Below are 16,245 nucleotides of genomic sequence, written 5' to 3' on the forward strand. Positions count from 1 at the left end.
TAATGGTGTTAGTCTGCACTTAGTTAATGGTGTGAAAGGATTTTTTTACCCTTGTACTAAAAACATTAGAATTAAATTTACATTGCTACCCTTCTTTCATCTTCAAGGGTATTTTAGAGATTTAAATTTATTTAACTGGTTGACATCATCACTTAATAACATAAAACTAACGGTAAAGATTAATTTGTTATATTGGGGTCTACTACAGGGGTGATGTGTAATTTATCTTTTTTATTTTAAATGTATTGACTTTAAATCAACTCAGCAGAATCGGGTAAAATATCCCAATAATTAGAAGCTCCAAGAAATCCGAAGAGACTTGCATTTCTGTAAAGATTCAGAACTCTGGGTAATTTAGATCCAAAGTCTATTCAAGTATTGGTAACAGAATTAGTACCAAAAGGAGGAGGATTAGAACAGATTCTTGTCCAGAAATGGTTTCTCAAGATGAAAATGGAACCAAAGACAGAGAGGCCCTTAGCATTTCTACTAGGGTTTAAGATCTCACACTCATCAAGGAATTCCTGATCGAAAGAAGAAAAGGGGCAAAAAAAGGGTTCCACCGTATTTCAGTTGGGACCCAGCATGAGTTACATAACTTTCCTGAGCGACTCGTCCGACTGCTTCGATTTCTCATCTCGAGCCTTCTTAGCCGTTTTCACCATTAAAATAGTCGCCTGAGAAGAAGAAACCTTCTTAGGTTGTGAGAAGGATCTTATATTGTTCTTGGCGTGTTGTTGCAGTGACCTCAAGATATAATTCCATCTACAGATACCTTGATCTTTCAATACCTCCACTGCTCCGATGCTCGCAGCCACGATCCAAGCTTTGCTTATCGAACTCTCTTCTTAGCCGTTTTCACCATTGAAGTAGTCGCTCTGGTATAATTTGTCGTCTCCGAGAGTTGCAGGAGAGAGAGAGAGATTGGGTAACTAGGGTTAGGTTAGGGTTGGGTGGATGAATGGCATCTTTTAAATCTGACCATAGGATGGAGTATGTTAGAAATGGAGCGGATAAAAATCCTTCGAATTAACTTCAAGGGGTTAGCGCAGCTGGCTTGGAGGGGATATGAGACTCCGCCTTACGAAGCGAGGTCTCGTGATCAAACCTTTGCCGCTGTATAATTTCTTGGGGCCACCCGCCTGAGGCTCACTAGGGCCCAGAAGCTCCCGGTTCATGCGTGGCGCGGGGGTCATGTACGAGCTCAGGGGGGATTTAGTCGGCCTAAAGTCGGATACCCCTCCTGTCTCCCAAAAAAAAAAAAAAAAAAATCCCTCGAATTTCTAATAATTAATGAATGAGTTCTTCTTTAACCAAAAAATAAATAAAAATGAATGAGGTCTTCAAAAATTATCTCCATAAGTTAATTTCAGTCTTCTTCAGTGATATTTTGATTTATAATTAAACAGTAAAACTGGAGAAGAGTATATGAACCACCTAGAGATTACTTTAAATCTATTAAGGACTCAACAACTATTTGTAAAAAGGGCAAAGTGAAAATTTTCCCTTGAATGGGGCTCTTACAAGTGACCTATCCATGGATTTCATTGAAGGTCTTCCAAATTATAAGGGGAACTCTGTTATTTTTGTGGTTGTAGATAGGCTTTTCAAATTCTCACGTCAGTCTTATCTCACAACCTTATTCAAGAGCGCCTCTATTACCCAATTATTTTTTGAGCAAGTTTTTAAATTGTATGGCATGCTTAAAAGCATTTGTATGGAATGTCTAAAACAATTGTCTGTGATAGAGATATCACCTTCACTAACATCTTTTCGAATGAGCTCATCAAATTTCACGGAACCAATTTCAATTTCAGATCCTCTTACCACCCCCAATTTGATGACCAAACTGAAGTGATCAATCGAATAAGGAATGGGCACGATGGATTCCTTAGGTAGAGTATTGTTATAATATGAGACCTCATTCTTCTACCAAAAAAACTCTTTTTGGGGTCGTGCATGGAAAACTACCACCAACACTACTATCATATATTCCAAGAATTGCAAAAGTTTAAGGTTATGTTTGGTATGCATTCTTGGAATGCAGGTTGATTTCACATTCTAGGATGATTAATGCATTCCAAGAATGCATCAAATACAGCCTAAGTGATTGAACGAGATTTGGTTGATAGAGAAGCAAGTCATCCGAGAATTGCAAAAGCAGCTGAATGTGGCCCAGCAGTGCATGAAGAAAATTTATCTCAAGCTGCAACCATATCGACAACCATCGTTATCTTTCTGAAAGAATCTTAAATTATCTCCCAAGCATAGTTGGAAAACTAAGTTTTATGTCTTGACTCGTCTTTCAGAAAAACCTGGTGAATTGGCCTTGTCAAACCCGATCAAGACGAGTCATGTATTTTGTAATTTTTTAATGTAATAAATATGTATAGATTAGTGAAAAATCAGAAAAATACAGAATAAATATGAGAAGGGAAGCAGTTTTCTGTACGGGAGGGTGGCATATGCTAGCACTCCCATGTGTCTATCTCTCTCCTCCTTAAAACAAAGGGGCAGAGGTGTCTTTTCACATGGGGAGGAGAGAGATAGACTCATGGGAGTGCTGGCGTAGGCCACACTCCCGTACAGGAAACTTTTTCCCATATGAGAAAACCAGAAAACAAATTAACGAATAATTTTTTTGATTAAAAAAATTGAAAGGAATCATACATCAATATATTTTGAGTATTTACCATTGAACAAGAGTAGAGAGTCAAGGAGTTGAGGGTTCTTATTTTTTGGTGAAAAAAGAAGCTACTTAATTAAACATAATTAGATGAAGTTGAGGGTTCTTATTGTTTTAAAATATGGATGCACTATTTTATTCAACTCGGTTTCTCAATGACCCAGCTTTATGAATTTTTTAAAAACGAATAAACTCACCAAGTTTGTCATGACTAAGGTAAAATTACTGAGTCTTATTTGACTCAGACGATTTATGATCCAGGCTCGTCATTTTTTACCTTGACCCAGTCTACTCAACTTTTGAACAGGTTTTCCAAAATTGACTCGACTCGAGTGACTCGCACCAATCAAAACCTACAGTCGTCAGTCTTCAGGCCAGCAGCAACGGTAGGCTGCTACAATTGTGGGCTGCAACTCTGTGTTTACATGAAGTTAAGGATAGAGGAATAGTCTTCCATCCGATTCCTCATTTCTTTGATAATAACCCGTTCTACCTTATGCGATCGTGCATGAAAACCCTCCCTTATGTAAAACCTTCTACTGTAAATGTTTAGAGTTGAAGCACACCCGTCATAAAGATCCTATCATTGCAAACTTGGTCCTACGACCATGGGTTTTGAAGATTCCCTAAACCTCTCTGAATTTAACCGTCAGAATTGCAATACTATAGGAGTATAGCCAATGCAAGAGATGTTTTTAGGGGCATGCTGATCTAGAAAACTGTTGGGATAACCGTCGTAGTCGTTGTAGATAGGGATCCTGAACCATAGCTCAGTTGTCAACATCTTAACCTCTGATTCTCAACTAAAACCATTTGCCTTGTTGTAGTGTCTTCAGTGAATTACATAATTCATACGAGAATCAATGAAAATTACTGGGAAAGAGTAAAGAGGGTGCAACTACATTATGAGAAGCTGATGGTATATACAATATGCAAAGAATACAAATTTATATCCCCCCCCCCCCCTTCTTTCCCTCCTGCATTTTCAATTAACTGGATATATATCCATCTGACTGAACAGTCAGAAAGCCGCATTTTCCTCTTCAGCCAGCTTCCCACAAATACAATGAACATTTACAAACATTAAATAAAAAAGGAAAAAAAAAAAAAAGAATTAGGGCAACAGCGTCAAAATTGAGAGCCAACAGACAACTAATACACACTGTACATTGGCTGTGATTAGATTCAGCTGTTAAACTCCATTAAGCTTTGCTAGAAACTGGTTGAGATTGTATTCCTCTGTGTACTGTGATTGATCCCAAAGCTCCTCTAGTCCACCAAGTATAGCTTTCAACCCCTTCCCACCACCAACTGAGTTTGGGTCTCCGTCAAAGCTACCGTCTAAACTCTTTGAAACAGTAGTACCCTGGTTGATCCAATAATGTCCAAAATTTTAACAAGGTGAGAGTGAGAATTAGCAGAATGTCTCAACTGCGGCTAAAGAATTCAATATCTAGGCTTCCCCACCAAGCGGGAGAGATTTGCATTTGTGCTTTAAATCCATAAGTAAGTTTGGAGACAAACTAATGTGCTTACCAACAATAAAAGAATCATATATTCAGGTTTTAATCATGCCTCTCATCCGAAAAAAGCAAAGTAATTTTATTATTCCGGTGTAGAAATGCAACAATTTTCTTCATTTATTAAAATGTGAGATATAAAATGTAGAGAGTGGTCAATATTACCTTTCTGCTGGTCTGGGCTGATGTGAATAGATCAAGCAACTGGTCTGTATTCATTGTCTTCAAGCTGGTGTTCTCTGCATTAATAACTGCATTAGCAACTGAAACTTTGAACTTTTGGAGGCTCATAACTTTCTCTTCCAGAGTTCCACGCATGATAAGACGATGGACATTCACAACTTTGCGTTGACCCAACCTATGAGCTCTGTCCATAGCCTGAATTATAGAAACAAACAATAAGAATAGAAAGTGATGTATCATATATGACAGGTCATTGTCTTGTTGTCCTACAACTTAACCATAAATGTCTAGTGGTGCATTTACGTGGCCTAGGGTGGATCCCAAATTTAGTAGTTTGCAGCAAGATAGAGAGCCTCAACCTTAGCTTCTTCAGCCAAATGAGCATAAATCAAATCTAATGTAATTTGGATACAGTAATTGGTTCTATTTCTAGTAGTTTGGTTTAATTAGTAAATTGTCTTATTCAGTATTTAATTCATCTTTAATTACAATAAAATTGTAAAGGGAACAAATGATGGATAGCCTGGAAGGTGAAGTCAGAATTGTAAATGAGAACTTCAAAGCATAATGAATTTCCAGAAATAATAGAATATTGAGAGAATGAAGTGCATTGTAAAATTCTTTGACCTAATCCAATCTAAAATCTAGATCCCACCATATCCATTACCTCACAGAGGGAGATCTACATCTTTATACACAAAGGATGAAGTGCATGACAGGTACCTACCATTTTCTAGTCCTACTGCCCACCATTGCACACTTTCCCAAATTAGTGCCTAGGATCATCCAAACAAGATGGTGTTAGAAACATTTTACATGGAATTCATTTTTATTAAGTTGCTCCTCATATAAAGACATGCCATCGAGTATATTTCCATATTCCTCGCCATCAAGAGAAAAGCTTGACCGATAAGGTTGTGAACTATCCATTCACTCAACAACCCCTTATAGTTTCAAGCTTTCTAATTTCAGGGCTAGGGAGTTGAGCTCCTCTAGAGAAGAACTGGATTTGTCTTATTGATGGACTCCTCTTCCAACAAGCATTCACTGCAGTTGAGACAGCTAATGTGATCTGCTTCTCCAACCCGATGGACAGCCAAAAAACAGATGAATGGTTGAATGCTTCTATTTTCCTCTTTTTGCTGCTTCTACAAACCCTTCTAATAAGTCCACTGCTGCATTTATTTTCTCACACTTTAAGATGTGTTAAGTAGCCCAAGTCTTCGCAATTTGCAGAACAGGAGATGGCTAGGCTAGCATCTCCGAAGCAGACCAACTGCTGATATGAACATGGGGGGGTTGATCATCCTTGGGAACAAAAAGAAGCTGAGCTGTATCTATTTATCTATCTATCTATCTATATCAGCTGCAGTTCTCCCTGCAAAATGCTTTACTTCTCTTTGGGAACCTGAAATTAAGATTGCAGGAGTTGAGATATTCACAGGAATAGGGACGAGAACAAGTAAGCAACGTCAAAGGGAAATCAAACCATTCCCTCTCCTCTCTTTAACTTCAACTCTTCCCAGATATAGATGCCATGACTGATTTTGAATTCATGACTGTCAATCATGCAGTTATGGTTGCCCTTGTTGCTGGGAGCCCTGCTGAGTGCTTCCACTAGATTAATAAAGGGAAAAAAAACAATACCATTGCTCTGGCAACGACTCTTGACAGTAGAAGTGGTTGAGATCAGTGCCAGAAACTGTCTGGTTTAGCAGGTGACTGCTGTTACAGAGGAGATAGTTGATGCCTGAACGTTCACGGAGAGATTGAAGGGAAAAACTGACATGGACAAAAAATTGGAGACCATGTGCTGCATAATCCATTACTTTCTTTAATAAAAACTTAACAAAGGATCCTGCGCGGCAATTTGGAAATGTTGGATGGCAGGTGCTAATTTGGCAAATGTTAGGGTCCTGCTCTGCCAATTTGTCCTACATAAAATCACTCTTCCATAACAAGCATTGCATCCGTGATTTTAAAACTGGAATGGATTTCAGACTGTTTTGGCAGGTAAGTTTGCGTCCAGTTAGCTCATCCAGTCCAACTGTGCCGGTGAATTTTACAAAAACTTTCGCCTAAGTACATCGGATTGAATTGTTACATTTAGAATACGTCATGGAGCACAGATGCGGACGGATGCCTGCAGGTATGGGTGTAGATATATCAATCAATATTTGAGGTGTCATGTTCAAATCTTACTTCTGCAGTTCAAACTAATTTCTTAAGCAACACATTTTATATAAAGCATGCCTACATCCTAGAAGTCGGTCTGTGGTTGATCCAAACAACTCAACCAGGTAGGGATGCATTTGGGTAACATAGATTTGCAAAATTGTCCCAAAAAGAACTATTATTCTCAGATTGGATGTGCAAGATCATCGAAACCCTAAAAAAAGAACCTTCAGTCTGGCCCTACTTTGCAACAACAAACAACAATTCAGCATTATCCCAACTTAATGGGGTCGTAATGTAGAGGGGGTTTAGCTGAGAACCAATCTACAGTAGGATCGTTAATAGTTGCAGCAGATCATCAATAATGGAAGCAAATCAGAATTAAAAGGTAAACACCATGATAGAAGGTAACAAATGCTAGGTAATCCAGCCAGCTGCAGGGTGAAAGACTGGGACCGAGTGGGCTCCTTAGGGGCCTAAAGCAGTCCTCCAAGTATCACTTTGATTGGGAGGAAAAGTGCTGAGATCAAGACCTTTGAATCAGCAGCAATGAATAAGGAACTGATGCAGCCGCAGGTGTGGAAAGTGGTCTTTTTTGCCTCTGGACAGCAACAGCAGATTCAGTTGCTGTTTAGGATGCTCTCTAGGTCTTCACAGATGTAGTAGCAGCACTATTGCAGTCACACAACAGCAGGAACAGTAGGGAATCGAATAAGAGAAGAAGTAGAAGATAGGAGAAGAAGATAGAAAAAGGGGGGGGTAGGGAGATTCGGCTCTCTCAGTCCTAGGGTTTTGGCTCTCTCAGCCAGGCCTCCAAGCCCTTAATCCTCACAATAGGATAATCAAAACTTGCACAAAGCAATCTAAGCAATTTCATTAATTTGTCTGGAGGGTACTAAGAGCCATTACATATATAGGCAGCAATACCTTGCCCCTCAAGTAAATAGAAAATAGAAAGTAACTTGCTATCAAGTAGCTTGCAACCAAAATAGGAACTTCCTATAAAATCTAGCTGCCTTGTTTCAAAATAGAAACTCCTATTTTAGAGAACAAAACAAAAATAGTAACAAACTGAAATTAGAAACTACCTAGTATACTTTCTAAAACTGAAAATAGAAACTAAACTATGGCAGCATTAGTATAAAATCTTTCTCCACTTGATGGGCCCACAAAATCTTCTAAAAAATATCCCCACACAAGGAAAATATGGTTGTGACACTGTTCACGTGAACAGTAACGTGAACAGTGTTTTCGCCTCCTCTTCTTCATGTTTTGTCCTACATCAGATCGGCTACATAGATCCAAGTAAAGACAAAAAGGAAAAAAAAAAGGGGGTAGTGTCAAACAACATTGACACAAAAACTAAAGCATCGACCCATTTTAGCTACGTAATGCTTCTTAACTGCCCAATATTCTGTTCAAGGCCTCGAAAGAGGAGTATAATACAACAATAGCATCACATCGTCATGGTCCAACTAAATGGGGTTGATCACATGGATTTTTGCTCTCCAATCAGCTCTATTTGAAGTCATACAAGGGACAAGGCCTAAGTTGAGCATGTCTCTCTTCACCACTTCTCCTATGGTTATCTTAGGTTGGCTCCTGGCTCTTTTGGTTCCCTCAATCTAAATCAGGTCACTCCTCCGAATTGGGGCATCCAGAGGCCTTTGTTGGACATGGCCATACCACCTCAAACAACTCTCTAATGTAGTCCTATATAGGCAAGGCCTAATAGGAGCCAGGTAAGATCAGAATTCTGGAACTGTTTGCTAATTAGGCAAATTTGGGACTGTTTAGGGTAAAACTAGGGTTAGGGTTAGGGTTTTGAGCTAGGGTTTTATTTGGTAATGATGGGCAGGTTTTTAGGAGTCTATTGGTGTAGATTTGGATTGATTTGGATGAAGTTGAAAATCTAGGGTTTCAGGTTAGAGGCCTTGTGAAAATGGAGTGTTTTCAGGATCTAGGGTTTAGGGATGGATTTTGGGAAAGGGGTTTATAGGGTATTAAAATGCAGGTTTAGGAGGCTTTAATGGCATAAGCATATTAGGGTTTGAAAGGGTTTTAAAATTCTGCAGTTGGGCAGAATCGAGTTGCAGGTTTTCTAGGTTCAATCGAGTGGAGGAATGGAGGGGTTATAGTGGGGATTATGGACTGGGTTTAAGGTCGAGTGTAGGGAGAGGTGTGGGGGATATAGGCTAGAAGTTTGGTTTGGAATTGATGGACAGATTCGAAGTTATGGAGGTTTCCTAGTAGAAGTAGGAGAGAGGGGTAAAACTGTAATTTCAGACAATTGGCTTGGTGGATGGTGCTGAAATTTCAATCGAGTCTCTCTTAGGGTTTGAGGAAGACTCGATCAAATTTTTAGCAGGTTCTAATGGTTAGATTTGGCTGGGCAGAATTCTCACGAAAATCACCTTATATGTGACCTTCTAGAAGGAAGAAGAATAGTTGCAGAATTTCTTACTTGTTGTAGGTCTTCAATGGCAGCAGCTTTGAAGATGAACAATGGGGTCTCCCGATCTTCACGATGCAAGGAGTCGATTGGAGATCCACCAATCCCTTCGACCTTGAGATCCACAAGGATATACACTCACAAAGAGCAACAACAATGGCAGCAAGCATAAAACTAATTTTTATTAATCAAATTCGTATTCAATGCTGGCCTCCCTTACAAACCTATATAGAAGACTCAAAAATAGACTTATACGCTAAAAAGGAATGGCCTAACCCTATCCCTAACCTATTAGCTAACTTAAACTGACTAGGAAACTGAAATAGACTCAAAATAGAGTCCTAATCCAGCCCAACTAAACAACTAAAAGAAAAACTAATAAAATCACTTATATTGAACCATTGGTTGAACCGGTTCAATTTAAAACACCAAATAAAAAGCTAAGTATGGAAATAAAACTAAGTATGGGAGATAATCCCGTATGCAACCTATTTACCCATATTTTAGGCCCATAAAAGTGGCCAATTACATTAGAAACCCATGGGATCAAAGGCCCAACATGTATGTAACCTAACCCTAGACTTATTCCTAATAAAAGAAGCCCAGTTTGGTGATAAATCTGCATCACTCTCTCTAAGTTTGTCAAGAATTGGAGCTACTCCTAGAAACTCTCAATCTGAGTCAGACCCTCCTTTCTTACTTCGAAATAACTCGCTAAGAACCTTTCAGCCAACAAGTATAAGGCAAGGAGAGCAACCTTGCCCAATCCAAAAATAAAAAACTTGCTAAACATTAGGCAAAGATTGTTCTTGGTTTAGAATATTTTAGGTCTCCCACAACCTCAGAAGGTGAAGCAATGAAAATACAGTTCCATCCCAGTTGGACTTATTTAACACCTCAAAGCAAGAAAATAACAAGGGCCAAGTGCCTAAGCCTTTCCGATCCAGATTAGAAACACTATTTCCACAGATTTTGTACTAGAATCAGGTATTGCCATTAAAAAAAAAGAGAGAACTTGCACAAGAAAGTAGGTGCCTCCCCACCCCCACCCAACCCCACCCCAAAAAAAAAAAAAAAAAAGAAGGAAAAGAAAAAGAAAGAAGAAAAAACTACAAATAATACAAGGATTGTTTTAATACCTGGTGATCTCTCATCGGATTCCAATCATGCTCCATAAAAACGAGAGTGTCAGCTGATGTCAAGTTCAATCCAAGTCCACCAACTGCAGGCAATGTTGTGTAAGTTACTTTTTTTAAGTTGAAAGTACTTTCCATAAACGTTCATATCTTACCATGTGTTGTGAGTAGTAGTACATCAATGGTAGGGTCTGAATTGAAGGCTTTCACGATTTCAAAACGTTTTTCTGGTTCAACAGAGCCATCCAGCCTCAAGTATGTGACACTGTTGGGGGAAGAGGGGGGGGGGTTGAGGGCGTAAGAAGTTAGTACTATTTAATACAGCAGTCGTAATATATATATATATACATACATACATATAAATATTCAAAAGTTACTTATTAATTAATTGCAGAATCAGTTAAGAAACAGAATCCGATATGAGAGACGAGAAATATTTACAATCACCAATTAATGTCTGATCATAAGCTCAAGAAAGTCCTATTAAGACATTAAACTAAATCCAGCTGTTATAAGACAAGTTAAACTACTTCTATGCCAACAGAAAGACTAAATAAAGTTAAAAATAACCCATGCCTGAGAATGGGTTTCTATTGCACCAAATCTATGTAACCAAGTTTGAGAAGACATATATACAAGATCAGGATTTGTACTGATACAGGATTTAGATTCCCATCACCCATGATCCATCACATGCAACCATAATGATGTTCTTACCAATCATTTCTCAACAATCAATTGTGTATGCGGTATTACTGCATAGATGCTCAAGCAGTTAGAACTTGACATCCGAAAGTGGTTTAGAGGATTCCTGTACAAGCGAAACTTTGATGCATTAACTCCTTAGGCAGATGCATGGCTGATTGATGCAGGTGCACTGTATTGGACCGACCCAAACCCATTTGGGCATCCATGTGAAGATGAATCGGGTCCATGGGTTTTTAGGTCCAGTAGGATATTTAATTTCTTAGAGTTTTTTATTAGTTGGGTTTTATCTTGTAATCTTTTATTTTAAATAGACTACTTAGTGGTAGAGTCCTTTCCATACTTTAGTTTTAATAGGTTATTAATAGTAGAGTTGATTTAGGAATTTAATTTTCAGTTTTAGTAAGCAATTAGGAGTATTTATTTTCTGGATTTTATAAATAGAGATGTAACCCAATGATGGAAGCAGATTTTGAAGAATGAATTTTACTGAGTTGTTTATGGTGCCTGTTGGTACATAGCAACAGTCGTGTGACCTCTTCTTCTATCTCTTTCTTTCTTTCTTTCTTCTTCTTCTTTCTAGTTTCTCACCATTTCTTTTATTTCTGTTCTTTAAAGACCTATACTGTTAATTTCAGGGACCTTTGCTTGATGAATCGAAGGCTGTCTTGCTGGATTAACACTTGGATCTTGTAGAGTTGTGCATTGCAACTCAGTTTCCAGAATATTGGCTTGTTTGGGCTTGGCATGTGTGATTTCTTCTCATCGCAAATCTCTTCCCTTCTGCTGGCCGCTACCACTGTCGTTCAAAGGCAGGAGATGACCAATTGCTTTTGTTTTAAAAAAACGGACCAATTGCTTTTGTTTTAACAAAACGCCCTTAATCTGGTTTTTTCCATTAATACCCTTCCTTAGTTTCACTATTACTTCTTATCCCTAATTTGTGTCTCATTCCACGTATACCCCTATTCACTTGTTTTCTCTTTATATAGTTGACTCCATTAAATTACATTCCTGCCACTCCCTTATGAACCCCAGTTTATTTACAGACTTGCCATCCCCTTTATAGATATTGAATTATTTACTATCTGCCACTGAACCTTGCATTTGAGTGTTTCCTTGCTTGGGTGGGCCCACAAGAAACCCATTAAGGGTTATTCCAACCTGGGTTTGCATCACTCATAACAGAACCTCCATGCTGTTGTATCGATTCTTATCAACGAAAGACAGGGATAACTGAGGCTGTTCGAACAGGCATAGGCCAACTAAATGGTATTCCCATAGCAATTGGGGTTATGGATTTTCAAAAGGCATGGTGAAGCCTTGGAAAAAACCACCAAGTGATTCCAGTTTTGTTATGTCAAAATTCTTCAAGAAACCTACTTAGTTCATCTATGAAGACAAGAAAAATCATGCAAGTCAAAAGGCTTTGCATGGTGCAAAACCTGACTCCAATCCTATCCTTCTAGTTAACATATATTCATATTTAAAACCACCTCAGCCCCAAATCAGTCCAAGTACCCATACCCAATTTGGACACATATCCTCGCATAGTCGTCAAGGCATCCAGGCTCTTTCTTGGGGCCACGGCAACGAGTTTACATTGATTTATGTTTATTGTTTTGTTCTTTTATCAATATGTATATTATTATATCCTATGCTTTGTTTATTATTATGTTATTATTATGTCTCATATTAGGTCATTCCTAGCATATTTATATCATATTGAATCCATGGTTCGAGAACTCAGTTTCGATACTGGTTTCGCCTAGCCAAAAAATCGAGTTGGGCTTCTCTGCGAGTTGGTGCACTTTTTATTTTTTTGGAACTCGTTTGATGGCTACAGTGGGTTTTTGAACTAGTTTGGTCATGAAACTTGGTATACATCCTATGTGGGGCTATTTAAACACAATGGCACTATAAGATTTTCCAAAATCAAAGTCCAAATAGTAGTTTGACTTAGTGGGAAGCCAGGACAGACAGTTATTTATGCCAAAAATCAGGACATGCACTTATTTATGCCTAACATCATTTAAGTAAATATTTTAATAATTATTATTTCATTTGCTTAAGATATTATTCATAAATAAGCAAATACCCCACTCTTTGAATCCAATAAAAATAGGTAGATAACCAAAGTCCAAAAGGTTAAAAAGTTAGCCTCCCAGTTCAAGAACAAAAATTGGATTTTCAAATAGCACTGCGGTAAAATATTCATTTGTTTTGATGTCTAAAAAATATTTTTATTCAGAGCGATTTAGACAGCATTTAGACACACCAAATTAGGTTTGACCGAAACATAATTCTTTCAATATAAATCAGATTTAAGCAATCTTGGATTTGTTGAAATTTCTTACCAACTGGCATTATTCTTAAAGATTGTTGAAGAGAATTCATTCTCTTCTCTAGTTTTATAATTTAAAGCCAGTTTCCATTTCTTACCAAAACAATACATGGATGGATCATAGAAAGAAAATGCACTGGACCAGAAAACTGTTCATAAAAAATATTTGGCAAAAAATAATATTTTGATAACAATGAGATAAACATGCAAGAAATGTAATATACAAGTAACAGAAAGGACAAACAGTTGTTTTGAGACTAACCTCTTCATATGTGCTTGAAACAAATCTTTTTCAATTATGTCCAGAAAGGCCTGCACAGCATACAATCATTGGCCAAGGATAATAATTAAGTCACAAACCTAATTACCTTATAACTCCAACCAAGCATATAAGAGAATATTACTTTGTGCTGAGCAAATATCAAAACCCTGTGCTGCACAACACCAGCGGCACCCTCAGAACTTGAAGCATCCGAGCCTATTCCACATTCTTCCAGAATTTCTTGGAGAGCAACCAATTTTGGAGAGTGGTGCAGTTCATGAAGATTTGAAATGATGTCATCAATGCCAGGCATGATATTGGATAAAATGCACGAGAGATAATCTGGAAGCTTTTCACCAAGGACAAGCAATGGATGACTACAAAGCTTCAGCAGGTATTGAAGTGCCTGTGACATAAAACACAAATAAGAATAAGAACATTGGGTAGTATATAATTTACAGAACTGACGTTTAATTTGACACAGTACCTGGAAGACATGTGAAGATGCTTTTGGTGAAGAGCTATGTCCTCCAGTATCCTCTGAGTCATTCACGTGAACCAAGGTGGAAATTTCTTTTCTCGCATCTGAACCAGAAAACTGTTCATAAAGTCTTAACTGGACAGGGCTGAGATCACAGAATCTGTCCTGAATAATTTTCTCAGGCAAATCAGACAAAACCTCATCCTTTGTTCGACGGAGGAGGAAGGGCATGACCTAGTTCATAGAAGTTTAAGTGAGTTCATAAACAAGGAGATCCTTTATATAGCACCCAATGCATGACGTAGTGCGTAAATCTAAATTGGGTTTAAAATGGACCAAGAGTATATTCATGTACCAACTAGCAAATATGTTAGTAAAGGTGGAACCTGCTTATGTAATGCTTCCATTGCAAGTGCCCCTGCTTCAGCGTCCTTGGCAGAACATTTGGGATCCCTAGCTGCTACCAGTGGCTTCCCATAAGTGGCTTGGAACTGAAGGCAATTTGAGTCAGCAGTGGCTCAAGCACATTCCGAAGAGGCAAAAAGAATTAAAGTGAACAGTGCATCCAAAATCCCAAAATCAGTGTCAGTAAGACTGATTAGGTAAATAAATTAGATTTCTGATATATCTGATATTTATTTACAGTTTCCGCACTTAGAAAGTAACAGAAATGAAAGACCAACTGTTACTTAACGGCGGCCCGTGAGGGCCTGCACCCATATCTTTAACCTGGATTTGGGGGCCCTAAAACATGGTATCGGAGCAATTCTTTTGATGAAGGATTGAGGATCAGAACAGTCAATTGAGGTTTAAAGTGATAAGAGTTGAAAGAAAAGTGATGTAGAAGTATCAGAGACAGGAACATCAGATATAGAAGTATAAGAGATAGTATGCTGAGAGCAAAGATAAAGGTCAAAGCAGGAGTAATCAGAAAGATCCTCAGGATTTACAATCACAAATAGCAGATTAAAAAAGACCAAAAAAAGAAAATGAACAATGGACATTCCAAAGCTTAATTTTCTTCACTCATTACGGTGGTAACCATACCTGACCCTTTTCTGCCCACAGTGAATGTAGGCAGTTTCTTTCTTACATTTTCTCTTTCTTTTGTGGGTGTTTGGGAAAGACAGAAAGCTAGTGCCTATTTTCTCAGTAAGACCGCCAACCCATTTGTTCACTACTTACTTTAGCTTCTTGATGTGAGAAATCCCAACGAAGAGATCCTGAACAAAGCTGAGGCAGAAGGGAGTGGGGGTGCGAGTGGGAGACTGGATCAAAGCAACAGTTAGCATATGATGTGAAAAGTCTCCTCCAGTTACTACTAACTCTAGACATATCGGACTTTGATAACCGTCAATTGCTGGAGAAATACAGAATTTACAATTACAAATAGCTTATTAATCGTAATGAAATGTTTACACCATGTGATATACTCCAGAACAGACAAACATCAGGGATCTGAGCTAAGAATCCATGCTAGCATTGTTCAGTATATCACCCATTTGATTTTCTAACCTATCATGAACTTATTCATTCACCTTTCCAGGAAGGATGCCTATGACATGTAGCAATACAAAAAGTAAATCAAATACAATTCAAATTGAAAAGAAAACTAGATAAAACATCAAAGTTGTTAACTCACTTGTCTCTCTGTTCCAAGAAACCCAGGCATTAGAAAGTCAAAAAGTGACCATAACTCCAAGATGTTATTCTGGAATATAAGGTAAACCAGTCATTAGAGTAATTTAAATTTCAGACCTTCATTTTACTCAAATAACGTCAAGTGTAAATCTCAAGGTTAATAACCAACCTGGATGGGTGTTCCACTCAATAGAAGACGGTGTTCAGCTTTAAGCTGCTTTACCGCAGTCGTAATTTTAGACTTTGAGTTCTTAATAATATGTCCCTCATCTAAAATACAGTAATTCCAGGGTTGCTGTCTAAGGTAGTCAATATCCTTGCGGACTACGTCATAGGATGTTATGACGACATTATGCTTTTCAAAATGACATCTAAGTGAAATACGCTCTTGAGCAGAACCAACATACTGTAGAGGAGTCATTACAGAAGGATCAATAAATTTCTCTATTTCATAGGCCCAATGTCCAACTAGTGTTGATGGGCAAATAATTAGAGACAGAGGATCCTTCCCATTCTTGGACGCACGGTGCTCTGCTATATCAGATGCGACGATAGCTGATGACTGCAGTGTTTTCCCGAGTCCCATATCATCACATAAAATCCCATGGAGCTTGAACCGTCTCAAGAAAGCCAACCAGTTTATACCCTCTTGCTGATACC

At 38.2% G+C, this 16,245-nt stretch overlaps 2 protein-coding genes across 4 annotated transcripts in view; both read right to left on the reverse strand.

The window, feature by feature from the left end:
• Positions 1–590: 590 nt before the first annotated feature.
• Positions 591–3,470, reverse strand: LOC122645114. The gene is made up of 2 exons (XM_043838459.1): positions 3,419–3,470; positions 591–847 (listed from the first exon to the last, which is right to left on the reverse strand). The coding sequence occupies exons 1-2, from the start codon at positions 3,468–3,470 to the stop codon at positions 591–593; spliced, it is 309 nt and encodes a 102-aa protein (XP_043694394.1).
• An 86-nt stretch (positions 3,471–3,556) lies between these two features.
• LOC122645836 (TATA-binding protein-associated factor BTAF1-like) overlaps positions 3,557–16,245 on the reverse strand; it is a 72,588-nt gene continuing 59,899 nt past the window's right edge. For all 3 annotated transcript variants that reach the window (XM_043839220.1, XM_043839221.1, XM_043839219.1), the window contains 10 exons: positions 15,755–16,244; positions 15,587–15,655; positions 14,331–14,435; positions 13,951–14,178; positions 13,606–13,869; positions 13,464–13,513; positions 10,308–10,417; positions 10,156–10,238; positions 4,372–4,584; positions 3,557–4,052 (listed from right to left, as the gene is read on the reverse strand). In XM_043839220.1, coding sequence (XP_043695155.1) covers positions 3,879–4,052; positions 4,372–4,584; positions 10,156–10,238; positions 10,308–10,417; positions 13,464–13,513; positions 13,606–13,869; positions 13,951–14,178; positions 14,331–14,435; positions 15,587–15,655; positions 15,755–16,244 — 1,786 coding nt within the window. In that variant the 3' untranslated portion in view covers positions 3,557–3,878. The remainder of the gene's footprint in view (positions 4,053–4,371; positions 4,585–10,155; positions 10,239–10,307; positions 10,418–13,463; positions 13,514–13,605; positions 13,870–13,950; positions 14,179–14,330; positions 14,436–15,586; positions 15,656–15,754; position 16,245) is intronic.

This window comes from Telopea speciosissima, chromosome 11, assembly GCF_018873765.1.
Source record: "Telopea speciosissima isolate NSW1024214 ecotype Mountain lineage chromosome 11, Tspe_v1, whole genome shotgun sequence".
NCBI classification, from domain to species: Eukaryota; Viridiplantae; Streptophyta; class Magnoliopsida; order Proteales; family Proteaceae; genus Telopea; species Telopea speciosissima.

Bases quoted from the DNA above. Each gene is read 5' to 3' on its own strand.
- LOC122645114 (XM_043838459.1), bottom strand. From the start codon at position 3,470: ATGTTGACAACTGAGCTATGGTTCAGGATCCCTATCTACAACGACTAC. The intron at 848-3,418 runs GTTATCCCAACA...AAAACGGCTAAG, and splicing joins TATCTACAACGACTACGACG to AAGAGAGTTCGATAAGCAAA.